This window comes from Eleutherodactylus coqui, chromosome 1 (assembly GCF_035609145.1).
Source record: "Eleutherodactylus coqui strain aEleCoq1 chromosome 1, aEleCoq1.hap1, whole genome shotgun sequence".
NCBI lineage: Eukaryota > Metazoa > Chordata > Amphibia > Anura > Eleutherodactylidae > Eleutherodactylus > Eleutherodactylus coqui.
This window is the reverse complement of record NC_089837.1, coordinates 370,866,293-370,880,378: the sequence shown is the minus strand read 5'-3', so window position 1 is coordinate 370,880,378 and position 14,086 is coordinate 370,866,293. Positions and strand designations below refer to the sequence as shown.

The 14,086-nt window shown below is 45.1% G+C and overlaps 1 protein-coding gene across 2 annotated transcripts; it reads left to right on the top strand.

The window, feature by feature from the left end:
- The first annotated feature begins 3,744 nt into the window (after positions 1-3,744).
- Positions 3,745-13,905, top strand: PCNP (PEST proteolytic signal containing nuclear protein). 2 transcript variants are annotated; one of them, XM_066578122.1, is made up of 5 exons: positions 3,745-3,898; positions 4,112-4,332; positions 7,226-7,297; positions 10,436-10,491; positions 13,569-13,905. In XM_066578122.1, the coding sequence occupies exons 1-5, from the start codon at positions 3,871-3,873 to the stop codon at positions 13,687-13,689; spliced, it is 498 nt and encodes a 165-aa protein (XP_066434219.1). In that variant the 5' UTR covers positions 3,745-3,870; the 3' UTR covers positions 13,690-13,905. The 2 variants fall into 2 exon arrangements, with proteins under 2 accessions (XP_066434219.1, XP_066434209.1); XM_066578112.1 differs by having other exon boundaries at positions 3,764-3,898; positions 4,094-4,332.
- Positions 13,906-14,086: the final 181 nt, after the last annotated feature.

Here is a 14,086-nt window from a genome sequence, read left to right as displayed (position 1 = left end):
AAAGTGCTGCCCCACACGTGTTTCCAAGTGACACCTCTAACAAACCACTTTGCTAATGAGCGAGAGCAAACTCCCCAAGCAGCAGTTCAAGAAGAAAACAACAGGTACGTGGCACAGGGTCAGATTCCGGTGCAGGATCTGGAATCCAACCAGTTCGAGTGCAGGCAGCCTTATTTATATACCACAAATCACCATTGAAAACAATGGGAGAACATGAGTATCCCCTGCTGTGGCTGTCACAGCCACGCCAGGGGATTCTTTCATCCCTGGTGGGAATCCCTTCAGCTGCGGCTGGGGTAAAGGGATTCCCTGCAGTGATGCAAGGCTGTTTTCAGAGGTTTCACATGGATTGCAAGGGCAATATCAGGCTGTAAATCGCGGCCCGATATCGCCCTCGGCAGTGTGAAGCAGCTCTGATTGTCCCTTTTTGACTGTCCAAATGTTAGAGGATATGCACACACTTGAGAACCTGTTCAGACCTACAGTGAAGTATACAAAGGAACTTGTGTGCATTTGTGTATTAACCTCTTAATGCTACAAGACTTACATGTACGTTCCAGAGATTCGGGGTTTGTATGGAGGGGAATCGGGGGTAGATCCCACTCCATACAATGCAGCTTCTTACAGCTAATAAGCACCACCGCTAACCGGAGCTGTCAACCCTTTAAATGCCGCCATCAATTCTGACAATGCCTGTGATGAGATTGTGGGGTGCTGTGCAGTTGCCATGGCAGCCAAGGGCCTTCTGAAAGCCCTTAGGGCTGCCATTGCAGATTGCCTGTCAGATTGCGGTATAATGTAATGGTATGGCACATTTTTTCATGCACATTTGTTTATGCTGAAAAAGCCCCCCTCGGCTTATACTCTAGTGAGGTAAAAAAAAAAAAAAAAGTGCAATATTCACCTCCCAGTTGGCGTCTGTGTCCCCAGCTGGGAGGTGAGTATTGCGGTTTTTTTTTACCTAGTATATACTCGAGTATAGCTCGGCTTATACTCAAGTCAATAAGTTTTCCCAGTTTTTTGTGGTAAAACTTATTGACTCAGCTTATACTCGGGTGAGCTAATACTCGAGTATATACGGTAGTATTGTAGTAATCGTACTGACCCATACAATAAAGTTATCATGTCATTTTTGTTACAGTGTGTTTGCCCTAGAAACAAAAGTGTCTGAATTTCATTTTTTTTCCATTTACGAATTTTTAAAATGTTTTTCAGTACATTATATAGTACCATTAAAAAATACAACTCGTTCCGCATAAAACAAGCCCTCATACAGTTACGTCGATGAAAAGAGTTATGATTTTTTAAAAGTGGGAAGGACAACTGAAAATGGCAAAAAAAAGGGGCGCATCTATAAGGGTTAATAATATGCATTGCCTGTACAGTAGAGGCCAAATTAATAGCATAATCTTAAAGGGTTTGCAAATATGTTCAAACAAAAAGCAGTGATACTCACCCAATTGTTAACCTGGCGACCAGCACCTGCAGTCCTCCCTGTCTTTGTTTAGCAGTCAATCAGAGACCACCCTCCTGGCATCCTCAGATGCCATCCTCCTGGCATCATGGCTCCCAGCATCTGAGCGGGTGCTCCAGTGTTGGGGGTGATGACAGGCGACTACCACTGCTTTTATTAACCCAGCACATTTGCAGTCATACTTAAAAAATTTTTCCACAGTCGGACAAGCCCTTTAAATGTTGATATACAATGATATACTCATTTACCAAACTGTCTAAAAGAAAACCTGTCTTTGTTGCCCGTAGCAACCAATCACAGCACAGCTTTCATTTTACCAGAGCAATGCAAGAAATAAAAGCTGATCGCTGATTGGTTGCTATTGACATCTTTTTACATTTTTGTTAAACTGGTGTAAGTCTTGGAAAAACACACTTTGCAAGGCAGGATTCACACGGCCATATTGTGCATTGTGCCCGAGAGTCACCTTTCTGTGTGCTGTCCAGTCTACACGCACACTGCATATTGTATGCCCTGTTCTCAGCCATGAAAATAGCTAAGAATAGGGCATGCGGTTATTTTTTTTTACATGGACTATTATTAGTACTGGAACCACTATGGGGGCATTATTACTATTTGTCCACTATGCCTGTGGTGGTGGTTGGGGGTCACAATTAATCCTGGGTCCACTATGGGGGTCACTATTAGTACTGGAGCCACAATGGGGGACACTAATACTACTTTGGCCACTATGGAGGCTATGATTACTCCTGGGGTCGCTATGGAGGTTACTGAAGGCGCTATGGGGAGCACTATTACTACTGCAGCCACTATGGAGGACACTAATACTACTCAGGTCACTATGTGGGAAGCTATTATTATTGGGGTCACTATGAGGACACTATTATTAATTGGGTCACTATGAGAGCACTATTACTACTGGGACTACTATGGGGGACCCTATTACTACTGCGGCCACTATTGGGGTCACTATTACAACTGGGGTCACTATGGGAGTCACTATTACTACTGGAGCCACTTTCGGAGTCACAACTTCTACTCCGGCCAATATAGGGGACCCTATTACTACTGGGGACACTATGAGGGTCACTTATTACTGGGGTCATTATTACCATTGGAGCCACTATGAGGGTCACTTATTACTGGGGTCATTATTACCACTGGAGCCACTATGGGGGTCACTTATTACTGGGGTCATTATTACCACTGAAGCCACTATAGGGGTCACTTATTACAGGGGTCATTATTACCATTGGAGCCACTATGAGGGTCACTTATTACTGGGGTCATTATTACCACTGGAGCCACTATGGGGGTCACTTATTACTGGGGTCATTATTACCACTGAAGCCACTATAGGGGTCACTTATTACAGGGGTCATTATTACCATTGGAGCCACTATGAGGGTCACTTATTACTGGGGTCATTATTACCACTGAAGCCACTATGGGGGTCACTTTTACTATACAATCTTAGGCCGGGCTCACACGGCCATAAGTGTAAAATGCTGCGAGGGCCACGCAGCGGTTTACCACTTTGGAGCCAGTGGTGGCCCGCACGTATGGCAACAAAATTGTACTGCACATGACAGTGTATCTCTCGCACGCTGTCATGCCCAGTCCACCTTTTTTGTTTATATTTCCTGCCTCATCGCTGCGGAACGGCGCTATACACGCCACCTATATCCAATTACATTGCGTATGGGTGAGCGTATATATGCGCCCATAGAGCACAATGGGCTCTCACTCACATGTATACAATACGCCAAGTTCTTTTTTGCACTCTCCTATTACACAATTCCAACAAGTTTACATGAGCGGAACTGCGTAAGGCAGTGTAATTGATTGCCTGCGAGTTACCGTGTATCCCACGGGCGTACAGCACACGCGTAATACACAAGTTATCATACGCCCGTGTGAGCCTGGCCTTACAATTACAATCGGTTTTTTGAAGGCAACCACAAGATTTGATGTGAAAATTAGTTTAATACTCCTGGTCTAGAGAAAAATACTGCCCAATGACGACCTGCATTACTTGGCAGCCCAGGTACTGTAACTCCACAGCAACCAATCAGATCATCTCTCACTTTTAACCCCCTTCAAGCTAAATGCTAGCTGGATTCTGGCTGGTATTTAGAAATATACCACAGCACTTCCCTGCTGAGGAAGGTTTAATGCATTTGCTGTGCTTGTACCGGTGTGTTTACAATAAAGCTTTTTGAAGAAAGTGAGAAAAAAAAAAGCAGGTCCGACGTAACAATAGAGCCTGGTGTAGTCCTGCAGTCAGCCGTGCGACTGTCTAGGCTCTCCGCAGCAGCTCTATGATCGCCCGGCTGGATGGAGGCTCGGCCTGTGGAAGCTGTGACGTCATGGCTGTCTAGTTAGCGCCGAGAAAGATGGCGGATAAGAAAGAGCTACCAGGAGGTGATATGGAGAGCGTGTGATACGTGTTGTGTGCGGCTGTGTAGTGTGCGAGTGGGGCGTGTGGTATGCGTTACCGTGCTGTATAACTGTTCAGTGTGGGTTCTGCCTACACTATTAATAAGGTGAATTCTGGTGTTTTTTGTGGTTGCTGTTCCCATCATTCAGCTCAGTAACAAAAATGCTCATCTTGGTAAGTTGTTTCAACTTCACCAGGACCAGAAGAAGACGCAGAGAACAGAGTGAACACTAAGCCTGTTTCTTCCAGCAATGGAGGGGAAAGCTCAAGCCGCGGCGCAGAGAAAAGATCCGCCGTCACGTCCCCGGAGGAGGCCGGCGCCCTGCCCTGCCCATCCAAGGTGGCCAAGGTCGGCTTCGCCATAGCAGGTCAGACTGCGAAGAAGGCACCGTCAATCCTGATAAAGCTGGGATCTGCCGTACGTATCCTGCCGCCATCACTGGTATAGCGGGCTGTAAGGCCACGCACCGCCATTAGGGGGCATTCTCTTCCTAGAACCGAGCGGTGACTCCAGCGTCTATAAGGGGGGGTTCCGTTCTGTCTGGTGGGGGAGCAGGAAAGGGGAATCCCCGTGGCCATATGGCTCCGAACAGCACTGGGCAGGCCCTGTTAACTATAATGGGGTCCATTCGCTCTCCACCCAGCTGCCCGGTTTCAGATGGAAGAAAAAGCGCCACACGCAGCCCTTCTGCTTTCGGTATTTTGGGGGGGCGGATCAGTGACAGAACTTCCTGCGCCGATGTGACACAGCCCAACCCCGCTAGACCAGCTAACATGAGCCGCCACGTACCCATGCATAGCCAACCGCAGCAGGTTTCTGCCATAGTCCGTAGAGGGGTCCTAAGTGGGGCATCCCCCGCTCTGACTCCTATCAAGGTCTCCTGAAGCTCCCTCCTTTCCAACGTGCAGCTCTTCTACCGCTAGAGAAGCGTTTCTTGATTTTTTTTTAACCCCTTAAGGACCAGACACATTTTTACCCATGTGATGGTTTTACTGCCCTATTTTTTATTTTTTTTTCTTTAGCTACCAAAATTATTTTTGCTGTGTTTTCCGTGACATATAGGGCGATTATTTTAATATGTTTCTCACTGACTTTTAAATGTTTTTAGTTTTATTGGGGGTAAAAAGCTAAAAAATATATATACCCACTAACAGCTGACAACCCGACATGCTTCTGATTTATTGCAGGGGCTTTAAACCCCTGCCGTATTTTTACTATCATACTTCCGGCTGGGTTTAAAGCCCAGGACCAAGCCCCGTAAATTTACAGTGCTTGGCTCTAAATGGGTTAATGTATCTGTACTAAAGTACAAAGACAACGGAGATTACCTCCTCTAGAACTTCTCTAGCGTTTGCCACCTAGCTTTCCCAAGCTACTGAAGGGCAAATCTAGCACATCCCTCGCTCATTACTGGTAGATGTGGGAGTGGTCCCTCTGTTGGAGCCCTGGCGGTTGTCTCCGGCTGTCCTAGGGACAGACATGGCTTTACAGTAGTCTTTAACCCAATGTAACTGTATCCCTGTCATACTGTTCTACTCTTGTGTTATTTCCTAATACTTTCCCCTGCCTTCCTGAATGATATAAGGGAGTACCGTTGGGTCGGATTTACACGTTATGTTACTAGTTGCAGAAATTTAGTGCAGAAAAAAAATGTCTGCAACTAGTACAGGGCAATACTAGTGGATGGAGTGTTTAGCCACTAACTGGAAGAAATCCACTGCAGACTGCGCAGCGCGCTCCTATCAGCTACTGCTGGTGATTAGAGGCTCCTGTCAAACAGTTAGGCTGGGTTCACACTGGGCGTATTCCCGCCGGAAATTCCGCGGTTTGGCCGCAGCTTTGAAGCGGTCCGGCCGCTCGCTCTTCCGCTGCGGCCGGCGCTCCCACAGAGGAGAGCGCGGCCGCGGCGGAAATAAAAAATAAAAAGACATGCTGCATATTCTGAAGCCGCGGCTGCACCCACTGCAGCCGCGGTTCCAGCCTGACTTACCGCAGCAGATTGGCCGTCCCATGTGGACGAGATTTCTGAGAAATCTCGTCCACATGGCTGGCCAATCCCGAGATTAGCGGCCGCAGGCGGATTTGCCCTGTGTGAATGCAGCCTTATAATTTTTAGTTCAATGTAGAAGCTAATTATAATTACAGTGTCCTCCCAGCAGGCAGAGAGGGTACAGTGTCTAGCTGGTCATGTGATATGCTAATGCATCATCGGATTGCTAGCACAGACTAGTAAAAGAGAAAGTAGGTGAAAATCTACAAATCCAGATGGTGTCTGATAAGTATCAGACAAGAGGCTGCACTGTATGTAAGTGGCTGCAATATCCAGAGTGCAGAAGGCAATTGGGGAGGTGGTGCAGAGATGAAAATGTGTTTTTCACTGGAGTGCTTCTTTAAGGGCTTCTTCACGTGGATGTGATTTTGTACCGTCATAACCATAGGTTATGTTTTCATTAGCAGTATTCTTGGCCGTTAATACTGCATGAGGGAGAGATGGGGCAGCATCTGTCGTCTTGCTATTTTCTTCAAACTGACACGCTACAGCACAGAGTTTGTATACTCCAGGAGGAAAAAAACTAGTTCATGTACAACTACGTTCTGTAGCGGTGAGCCTAGTTGCGCATACAGCCATGTGAGTTTGCCCTAAGACTATGCTCACATCGGGGTCTCCATGTGAAGCGTCCAGGACAAAATCACACACCATGCTGCACTATTTTGTCTGGGGAGAATGCTGAGTGGAATGATGAAAACCCAATAGACCACCATGATGGTTAATGGGGTCCATTAGGTGCCCTCCATTTCAGTCATGTTAAGAATCCGTCTCTGGCTGGCTTTCCATTTTCCTTTTTCTGTAACACAACAGGAATCTGTATGCTACAATACATGTGAATGAAGCAAAAAGCTGAAAGTTGTCCAAAACCACCAATTAGTTAATGTGTGTGGGTATTTGAGTAGATATCGGGAGGAATTAAGAGTAGGGCAACTGTGTTCTAGTGTGAGGTTGTTACCAGAGGAGTCTGCTGAATCCCTTCCTGCTACTGATAAGTCATGCAGCAGGTGGAGTCATGAGGAAGTCCTGTTGGTCAAAGGAGTATTCTACTGACCGCTACCCTGGGGTACAGGCAGCCGGTAGAGGAGGATTCTGCTGGCCGCTACCCCGGGGTACAGGCAGCCGGTAGAGGAGGATTCTGCTGGCCGCTACCCCGGGGTACTTCACTCACCTTCTCTAGCTGATATTACAGGTCTGGGGTCTATCTCTTTGGTCAGACCTCACCTGTTAAAAGAAATTACATTTGTCTATTTGTTATTTCAGAAACCGAAGGATGCGCCTCCTACTGTAGTTAAGAAGAAAAGCTCCGTAGCTGCAGCGTTTAATGAGGATGATGTAAGTATGAGCACCTCTATCTGAACCTGGTGGATATATCTGCATTACTTCCAGTTTAGCTTTATCAAAGATGAGTGATACACAAAAGGAAATATCATCATTCCTTGGATACAAGAGGGATCGTATCAGTGAAGTCTGTAATGTCAGACCTGGCTCTGTATAGGCTGCTGAATGGCCTGTGCTTGCTGATGGCAGGGAATTTGTGATGGGGTTTAAAAGGATTGTCTGGGACTGCTTCTATTGATGATCTGCGCTCAGTAGTTGATCAGCAGGGGTCCGCTGCTCAGGCTTTCCACCGATGAGCTGATCCTTAGGCTTGCTAATAGTGCTGTCAACATTGCAGCAACCCAGTTTGGTAATACAGGCACTGCTCTCATTGAATTCAATGGGAGCTGTGCCTGCATTACCACACTGGGCCACTGCAATACTGACAGCACTACCTGCTTTCAGTTCTGTTCACATAGTACGTCTGGAGATCCTGAGTGAAAGACCCATGCTGATCAACTATTGATGGTCTAAGTCCCAGACAACCCCTTTAAAAAGTCACTCTGGGAAAATTATTTTTCAATTCATTATATAGCTAGTCTCAAGTGTGCGCGCGCGTGTGTGTGATATATATATATATATATCTATATCTTCAAGTATTACCTTGTTTAGTTATCCCTTTTTATCTGAAACCTCCTGAGGTCCTTGTCCTCAAGGGTCATGTGATCTCATTCAGACAAGCTGATATCTACTTGGCTTTATGTTCCTCTCAAAAAGTAAGTTTTTCAGTCGGCAGAATTCCTGTGTGATGGATTCTACTACACAAGTTCTTTATAGGGGGACACACAAACTCCTATCGCAGTTACCGTTGATGATTAGAGGCTCCTTTCACACAGTTATAATCAGGGAAATAATATTTCATCCTCCCGACTGTCGACTTCTGCTCTGTTGCTTATTTAGGTGACTATAGAAGGTAATGATTACTGTGTCCTCCCAGCAAGCAGAGATGGTACTGGCTCTAGCTGTTCATGTGATGATGTGCTGATGCATCATAGAATTGATAGAACAGAACAGTGAAAGAGAAAGCAAGGACAAACCTCACCATCAAGATGGTGCCTGATGAGTATCAGACAGGAGGTTGCACTGCATGGAAGTGAGTGCACTATACATGGGAGACCTCCAGAGTGTGACAGGCTATCAGATTAATGGTGACTGGATGGGATGCTGGACTGGCCCTTTAACCCCTTAACGACCAATGACGTACCTGGTACGTCATGGAGCGTCGGGGTATGTATGAAGAGAGGTTGCGATGCAACCTCTCTTCATACAGTGCGGGCATCAGCTGTTTATAACAGCTGACATCCGCGGGCAATAGCCGCGAGCGGCCGATCGTGGCTATTAACCATTTAAATGCCGCTGTCAATTCTGACAGCGGCATTTAAATCCCCCGAACGATGTTCGGGGGTCCCGCACGGCCCCCCCGCGGTGAGATCGGGAGAGCCGTGCATGTGTCATGGCAGCCGGGGGCCTAATGAAAGGCCCCAGGGCTGCCTTAGCAGACTGCCTATCAAGCCGTCCCCGTGGGGTGGCTTCATAGGCTGCCTGTCAAAAAGCAATATGACTATAGCATTACGTCATACTGCAGGAGCGATCAAAGCATCGCATCTTAAAGTCCCCCAGGGGGACTTTAAAGTAAAGTAAAAAAAAAAATCAATAAAGGTTTTTTTTTAATTGAAAAAAAAAAAAAGTTGTAAAAGTTTAAATCACCCCCCTTTTGCCATATCTATTATTAAAAAATCTAAATAATAAATTAAAAATATGTATTTGGTATCACCGCGTCCGTAAAAGTCCGAACTATCAAAGTACCACATAATTTTTCCCGCACGGTGAACGTCGTTCGAAAAAAGAAATGAAGAACGCCAGAAATGCATTTTTTTAGTTACCCTGTCTCCCAGAAAAAACGCAATAAAAAGCGATCAAAAAGTCGTATGTATTCCAAAACGGTACTATCAGAAACTACAGGACATCCCGCAAAAAATGAAACCTTGCTCAACTACGTCGACGGAAAAATAGAAAAGTTATCGTGCGTACAAAATGACCGCAGAAAATAATTGAAAAAAATGTTATGTCTTTAAAAAAAAAAAAAAAAGAGAGTATAGTAAAAGAAAACCTATACAAGTTTGGCATCGTAGTAATCGTACCGACCCATAGAATAAAGTTATCATGTCGTTTTTGTTGCCATTTGTGCGCCGTAGAAGCAAGACGCACTAAAATATGGCAAAATTTCGTTTTTTTTTTTCATTTTACTCCACTTAGAATTTTTTAAAAGTTTCTCAGTACATTATATGGTACTTTAAATAGCACCATTGAAAAATACAACTCGTCCCGCAAAAAACAAGCCCTCATACAGCGACGTGGATGGATAAATAAAGGAGTTATGATTTTTTTAAAGGGGGGAGGAAAAAACGAAAATAGAAAAATGCCCGCGTCATTAAGGGGTTAAAAATAGAGATTACTATAAAATATATAATATGTATATTATCTGTCGTTGAGAATAAACTACATGATGGGAGTCGTGTCTCATCCAGTGGGTAAGAATCATCCAGATTCAGAATTCCTATGTCTGTATGTGGGTTTATTCTTTGCCAGTAAATCCCCAGCTATGCAGTACAGACCGTTTCATTGCTGGTCTACTCATTGTCTGATGGGATAGAAGCAGTCCACAGGGATATGCACCAACGCAGCCTGCAGTACGGTAGTAGTGGCACAAAGGCCAGCTTTTCTTCTTCTTCCAGTGGCTGTGGGGGTATACATGCCTGGCTCTTACAGAATGCTGGCTAATGCTGTTCACAGCCTCTGGCACAGAACTCCAGATGAAATGGCACTATTGTCCAGAAAAATGCCAGGCGGCACGATGGAAACCTGACAAACCTCACTATAGTCAACGGGGTCTGTCGGGCGCTGCTCCATCATAGGACTGATCCTTCCCCGGCTGGCATTCCCTTTTCCCGTTCCTATGATGGAAGAAACAGAATGCCCAAATGCAAGTGTGAGCATGGCTTAAGGAGACTGACACATGCCTTTTTCTGTAAGTGATGTGTACATATGCAGCCTTGTGTCTTATAAAATGACTTAATGTTGTGTTTTTTGCAGAGTGAACCTGAAGAAATGCCCCCAGAAGCAAAGATGAGGATGAAAAATATTGGAAGGTACAGTTCATTTCAGATCTTAATAGTTTGGTGTTACAGCGCCCCCTGCAGGAGGCTCTTTATATACTCCAACTATGAAATTGCAACACCAAGAAGGAACAATTGTAAGATTATGTAAATCGAGGAAATAGACGTGGTCACTAATATATGCAGATGTCTTATTTTCAAGCACCTAGTTCAAATCTGTGACATGTGGGAGGGGCTTAAACAGTATAAAAGCTAGATCAAAGCAAATCTTTCTTTTTTCAGTCACATGAAACCCTTAAAAATCAGATTGTGGTCTTGTGGTATGATTGTGCGATGCCTCCTATTTGTAGAGGTACACGTTATCGCCACTTGTTGAATCCTTGAACTGAGACCTTGGTTTGTTACTTCAGCAGATCGCTACCCATGTAGGCCGAGATGTCAGCAGTGTTCAACATTGCATGTCCAAGTGGTTGGGAGTAGAACCACTAAATAAAATGACAGCAAGAGTTGCACAGAGGCGAACCTCGTCACAGTTTAGAAAAATGCCACATAGGGATCCATTCTGTACTGTGAGTGAAATTGAATGTCACACCCCAGGCGTAGGGCGTCTACACAAACAATCAGGCCGCTCTTGCATGACATTGGACTACAAGCCAGACGTCCAGCGACAGGTGTTTCATTGACGTCATGCCACCACTCGAAGGCCATCATGGTGCAAAGCAAGATGGCAAGGGAGGCTTATCCTCTTCAGTCATGAGTCCCGCTTTTGTGCCGATCTCTATAATAGCGGGACATTAGTCTGGAGATCACATGAACAACATTATGAAGAGGCCTTCACAAGGGAATGTTACACATGTCCTACTCCTGGGATTCTGGTGTGGGGTGGCATAATATATGGTAGTCAGAGTACCTAGAACTAAAACTAGAGGGGTTATGTGGATTTGGCTGTGGAACCCGGGGTACGGCCATTTCTCGGACGTGTGCCAGGCCCTTTTTCAAACCCAATACCACCAGACCGTATGTTGTTCTGGGAACTGTGAGCAGCCTGGGTGGCCTAAATGTGCCATCATGGCTGCAGAGTCTCCGGACTGGTCTCCCATCAAGCACATCTGGGATGTAATTTGTCAGCAATTGTAAAGGGAGCGTCCAGCAACGCATCTTGATGATTTTTGTGCCCAAGTGCATTCAGCGTGGCAGAAAATTCCTAAGAGAACCATTGATACCTCATTAATAGCATGCCAAGGTGAGTGCGTGGTACTCATTCTCAGAAAATTAAGATGTTTTGTTTTTCATTTTTACTTATCATTTGCATATAATTTCCATGTCTGTCGATCCTGTGATTTCCATAATTCCACAGCCTTTCCTTATTGGTGATGCAATGTTGAGGATTGTATGTGTGATGGAACTAAAGCTGTTTATAGTCTGTGCGTTTCCTGCTTTATAAATGTTTAGGGGGGGAAGCCATTATGACGTTTGGTACCATTGCCATGCTCTCAGCTGATTGGTTGGGGTCCCAAGCGCTGGCCCTCAGATGATCAACTATTGATGATCTACCCTCCTCAATAGCATTTACCTAGACAAACCCTTTAATTCAGAGAGTCTGCAATTTCTCCACGTCTCTATACAATTGGTTAGTGCTGACTCTCTTCCTCCCTCCCGATCACGAAGAGGATTTATATGTATCTTAAGTTTTGCATGGTGCCAGAACTTGTCCCTTGTGAGCCATGGTAAGTGCCCCTCTTGCCAGTTGGAACATTGTATGCCACATTATTGCTGGTGCTTGCCATTACACTTGTCCTGCACATATCAGGGAGGGTAAAATAAAGTTCACACCCCACCCCAAACACGCAGTCATGGATGACTGAGTAGAGAGCCCAGCATGTATGCTTTCTCTTGGCAGGAGTCCTCAACTGTGTTTGACCCTACCTAAACCTGGAAACCATAAATTATGGACAGCACTCCACTGATACAATCCAGCAGTGTATGGAGATAGTAAAATAAGACTTACCCGGCATTAGTGGGACAACCAGACGTGGTTACCCACCAGCACCTCCACGTCCTAGTAGGCGTATATCATCTCCAAAATCAGGATCCACGTGTCATTTCCTTATATCCTGGGTGAACCAGGAGAGGCGCCTAGCATAAAATCGTACCTTCTGATGAAGAAGGCCGCCAAAGGAAAAGATACTAACTGCAGTAAAAAGAGAGCTGGGCGCTCAAGAGAGAAGGCTAGGAAAAAAATCTTACGTTCTACCAATAGGTTTTTCATTGATTTGAGAATAAAAGCCTATTGGTATAACGTAACATTTTTTTTCTAGCCTTCCCTTTTGAGCACCCAGCTCTCTTTACTGCAGTTAGTATCCTACCTAAACCTGGAGCCTTCATATAATTTATCTACACTCATTAAGACTCGCTACACAAAACCGTTCACCTTGTGTTTGGAGGTCTTGTTTTCCCTCCATAGTGCCCTAGGAATAAGGGCTAACGCCTACAGATGGATTTCCGCAGCGTTTCACCGCAGCTGTTGTAGCTCAATGTTCACGCTGCAGAATTCCGCAGCGTGAAATAGCCCGCGACATGTCCTATTTGCAGCGGGAATGTGCGTGGACAGCTTCCATTGTAGTCAATGGAAGCCGCCCATCACGCTATACTTCCGCTGTAGCACAGTGGAAGTATAGTGTGAATACGCGCCCTGCGTCAGGCACTGTACTGTGCATGCACGCCGGCAGTGTCATGTGGGAGCTATGGAGCAGATCCAGAGGGGAGTATTGGGTCTTTGGGGGGAGGGGGGGGGGGGGTGCTGTGACAGATTCCGCTGCGGTATTCCACTTGTGGAGCCCTATGGCTTTCAGTTTTTTTTCTTTGTCATATTATTCATGTATTTCTCCAATAAGAAGTAACTTTATTTTTCTGACACATTCCCCAGCGGTTTCCTAACTATAGCACAAATCGCCGTAGTCAGCTGTAATGATAGTTTTCTTCTTTTTTTTTAGTTTTTTTTTTTTTCTTCTTTTGTAAATGCAGTGATCAAAAGCTGTCATGGTAAAGCCGTAGTACGTCACCCTACAACGAGCTGACTCTGTCTAATGTTCCCTTATTTGTCGTTCTAGGGACACCCCAACGTCAGCAGGACCAAATTCGTTCAACAAAGGCAAGCATGGATTTTCAGACAACCAGAAGCTCTGGGAGAGGAATATTAAGTCACAGTTAGAACAAATTCCAGATGAGTAAATTGTGGAGGGATCTGATGCGCAATTATTTTTTTTTTTGATGGATACCTTTGCAATTGGAATGAGTTATGGTGGTCTGTGGGGGGTGTCTTTCTTTAAGGAACATCTGTGGCACAGAAACAAGAATTCTAATTCTGTATTGTATGAAGTTTTCAGTTATGCTGTATGTTTATAGTTTTCATTTACTGTCAGTGGGAATAAACACTTGTTTTGTCCACTTGTGTCTGCATTTTGCTTTGGAAGTTCTCGCACTCATTTGGAAGATCTTTGTTTTTATGTCTTGAGTGCTGTTATATACAGGTTGTAATCAGTCCCTTTACATAAAAAAAAAAATTGACATGCCAGGTGAGTGACATGACAAGCATCTGTGAGACCAGGTGCTGATCATTAAAATGAAT

Excerpts from the sequence above, each read along its gene's own strand:
- PCNP (XM_066578112.1), top strand. The coding sequence starts at position 3,871 with ATGGCGGATAAGAAAGAGCTACCAGGAG. Across the intron at positions 4,333-7,225 it reads TGATAAAGCTGGGATCTGCC|AAACCGAAGGATGCGCCTCC; the intron begins GTACGTATCCTG and ends TTGTTATTTCAG. Across the intron at positions 7,298-10,435 it reads CAGCGTTTAATGAGGATGAT|AGTGAACCTGAAGAAATGCC; the intron begins GTAAGTATGAGC and ends TGTTTTTTGCAG.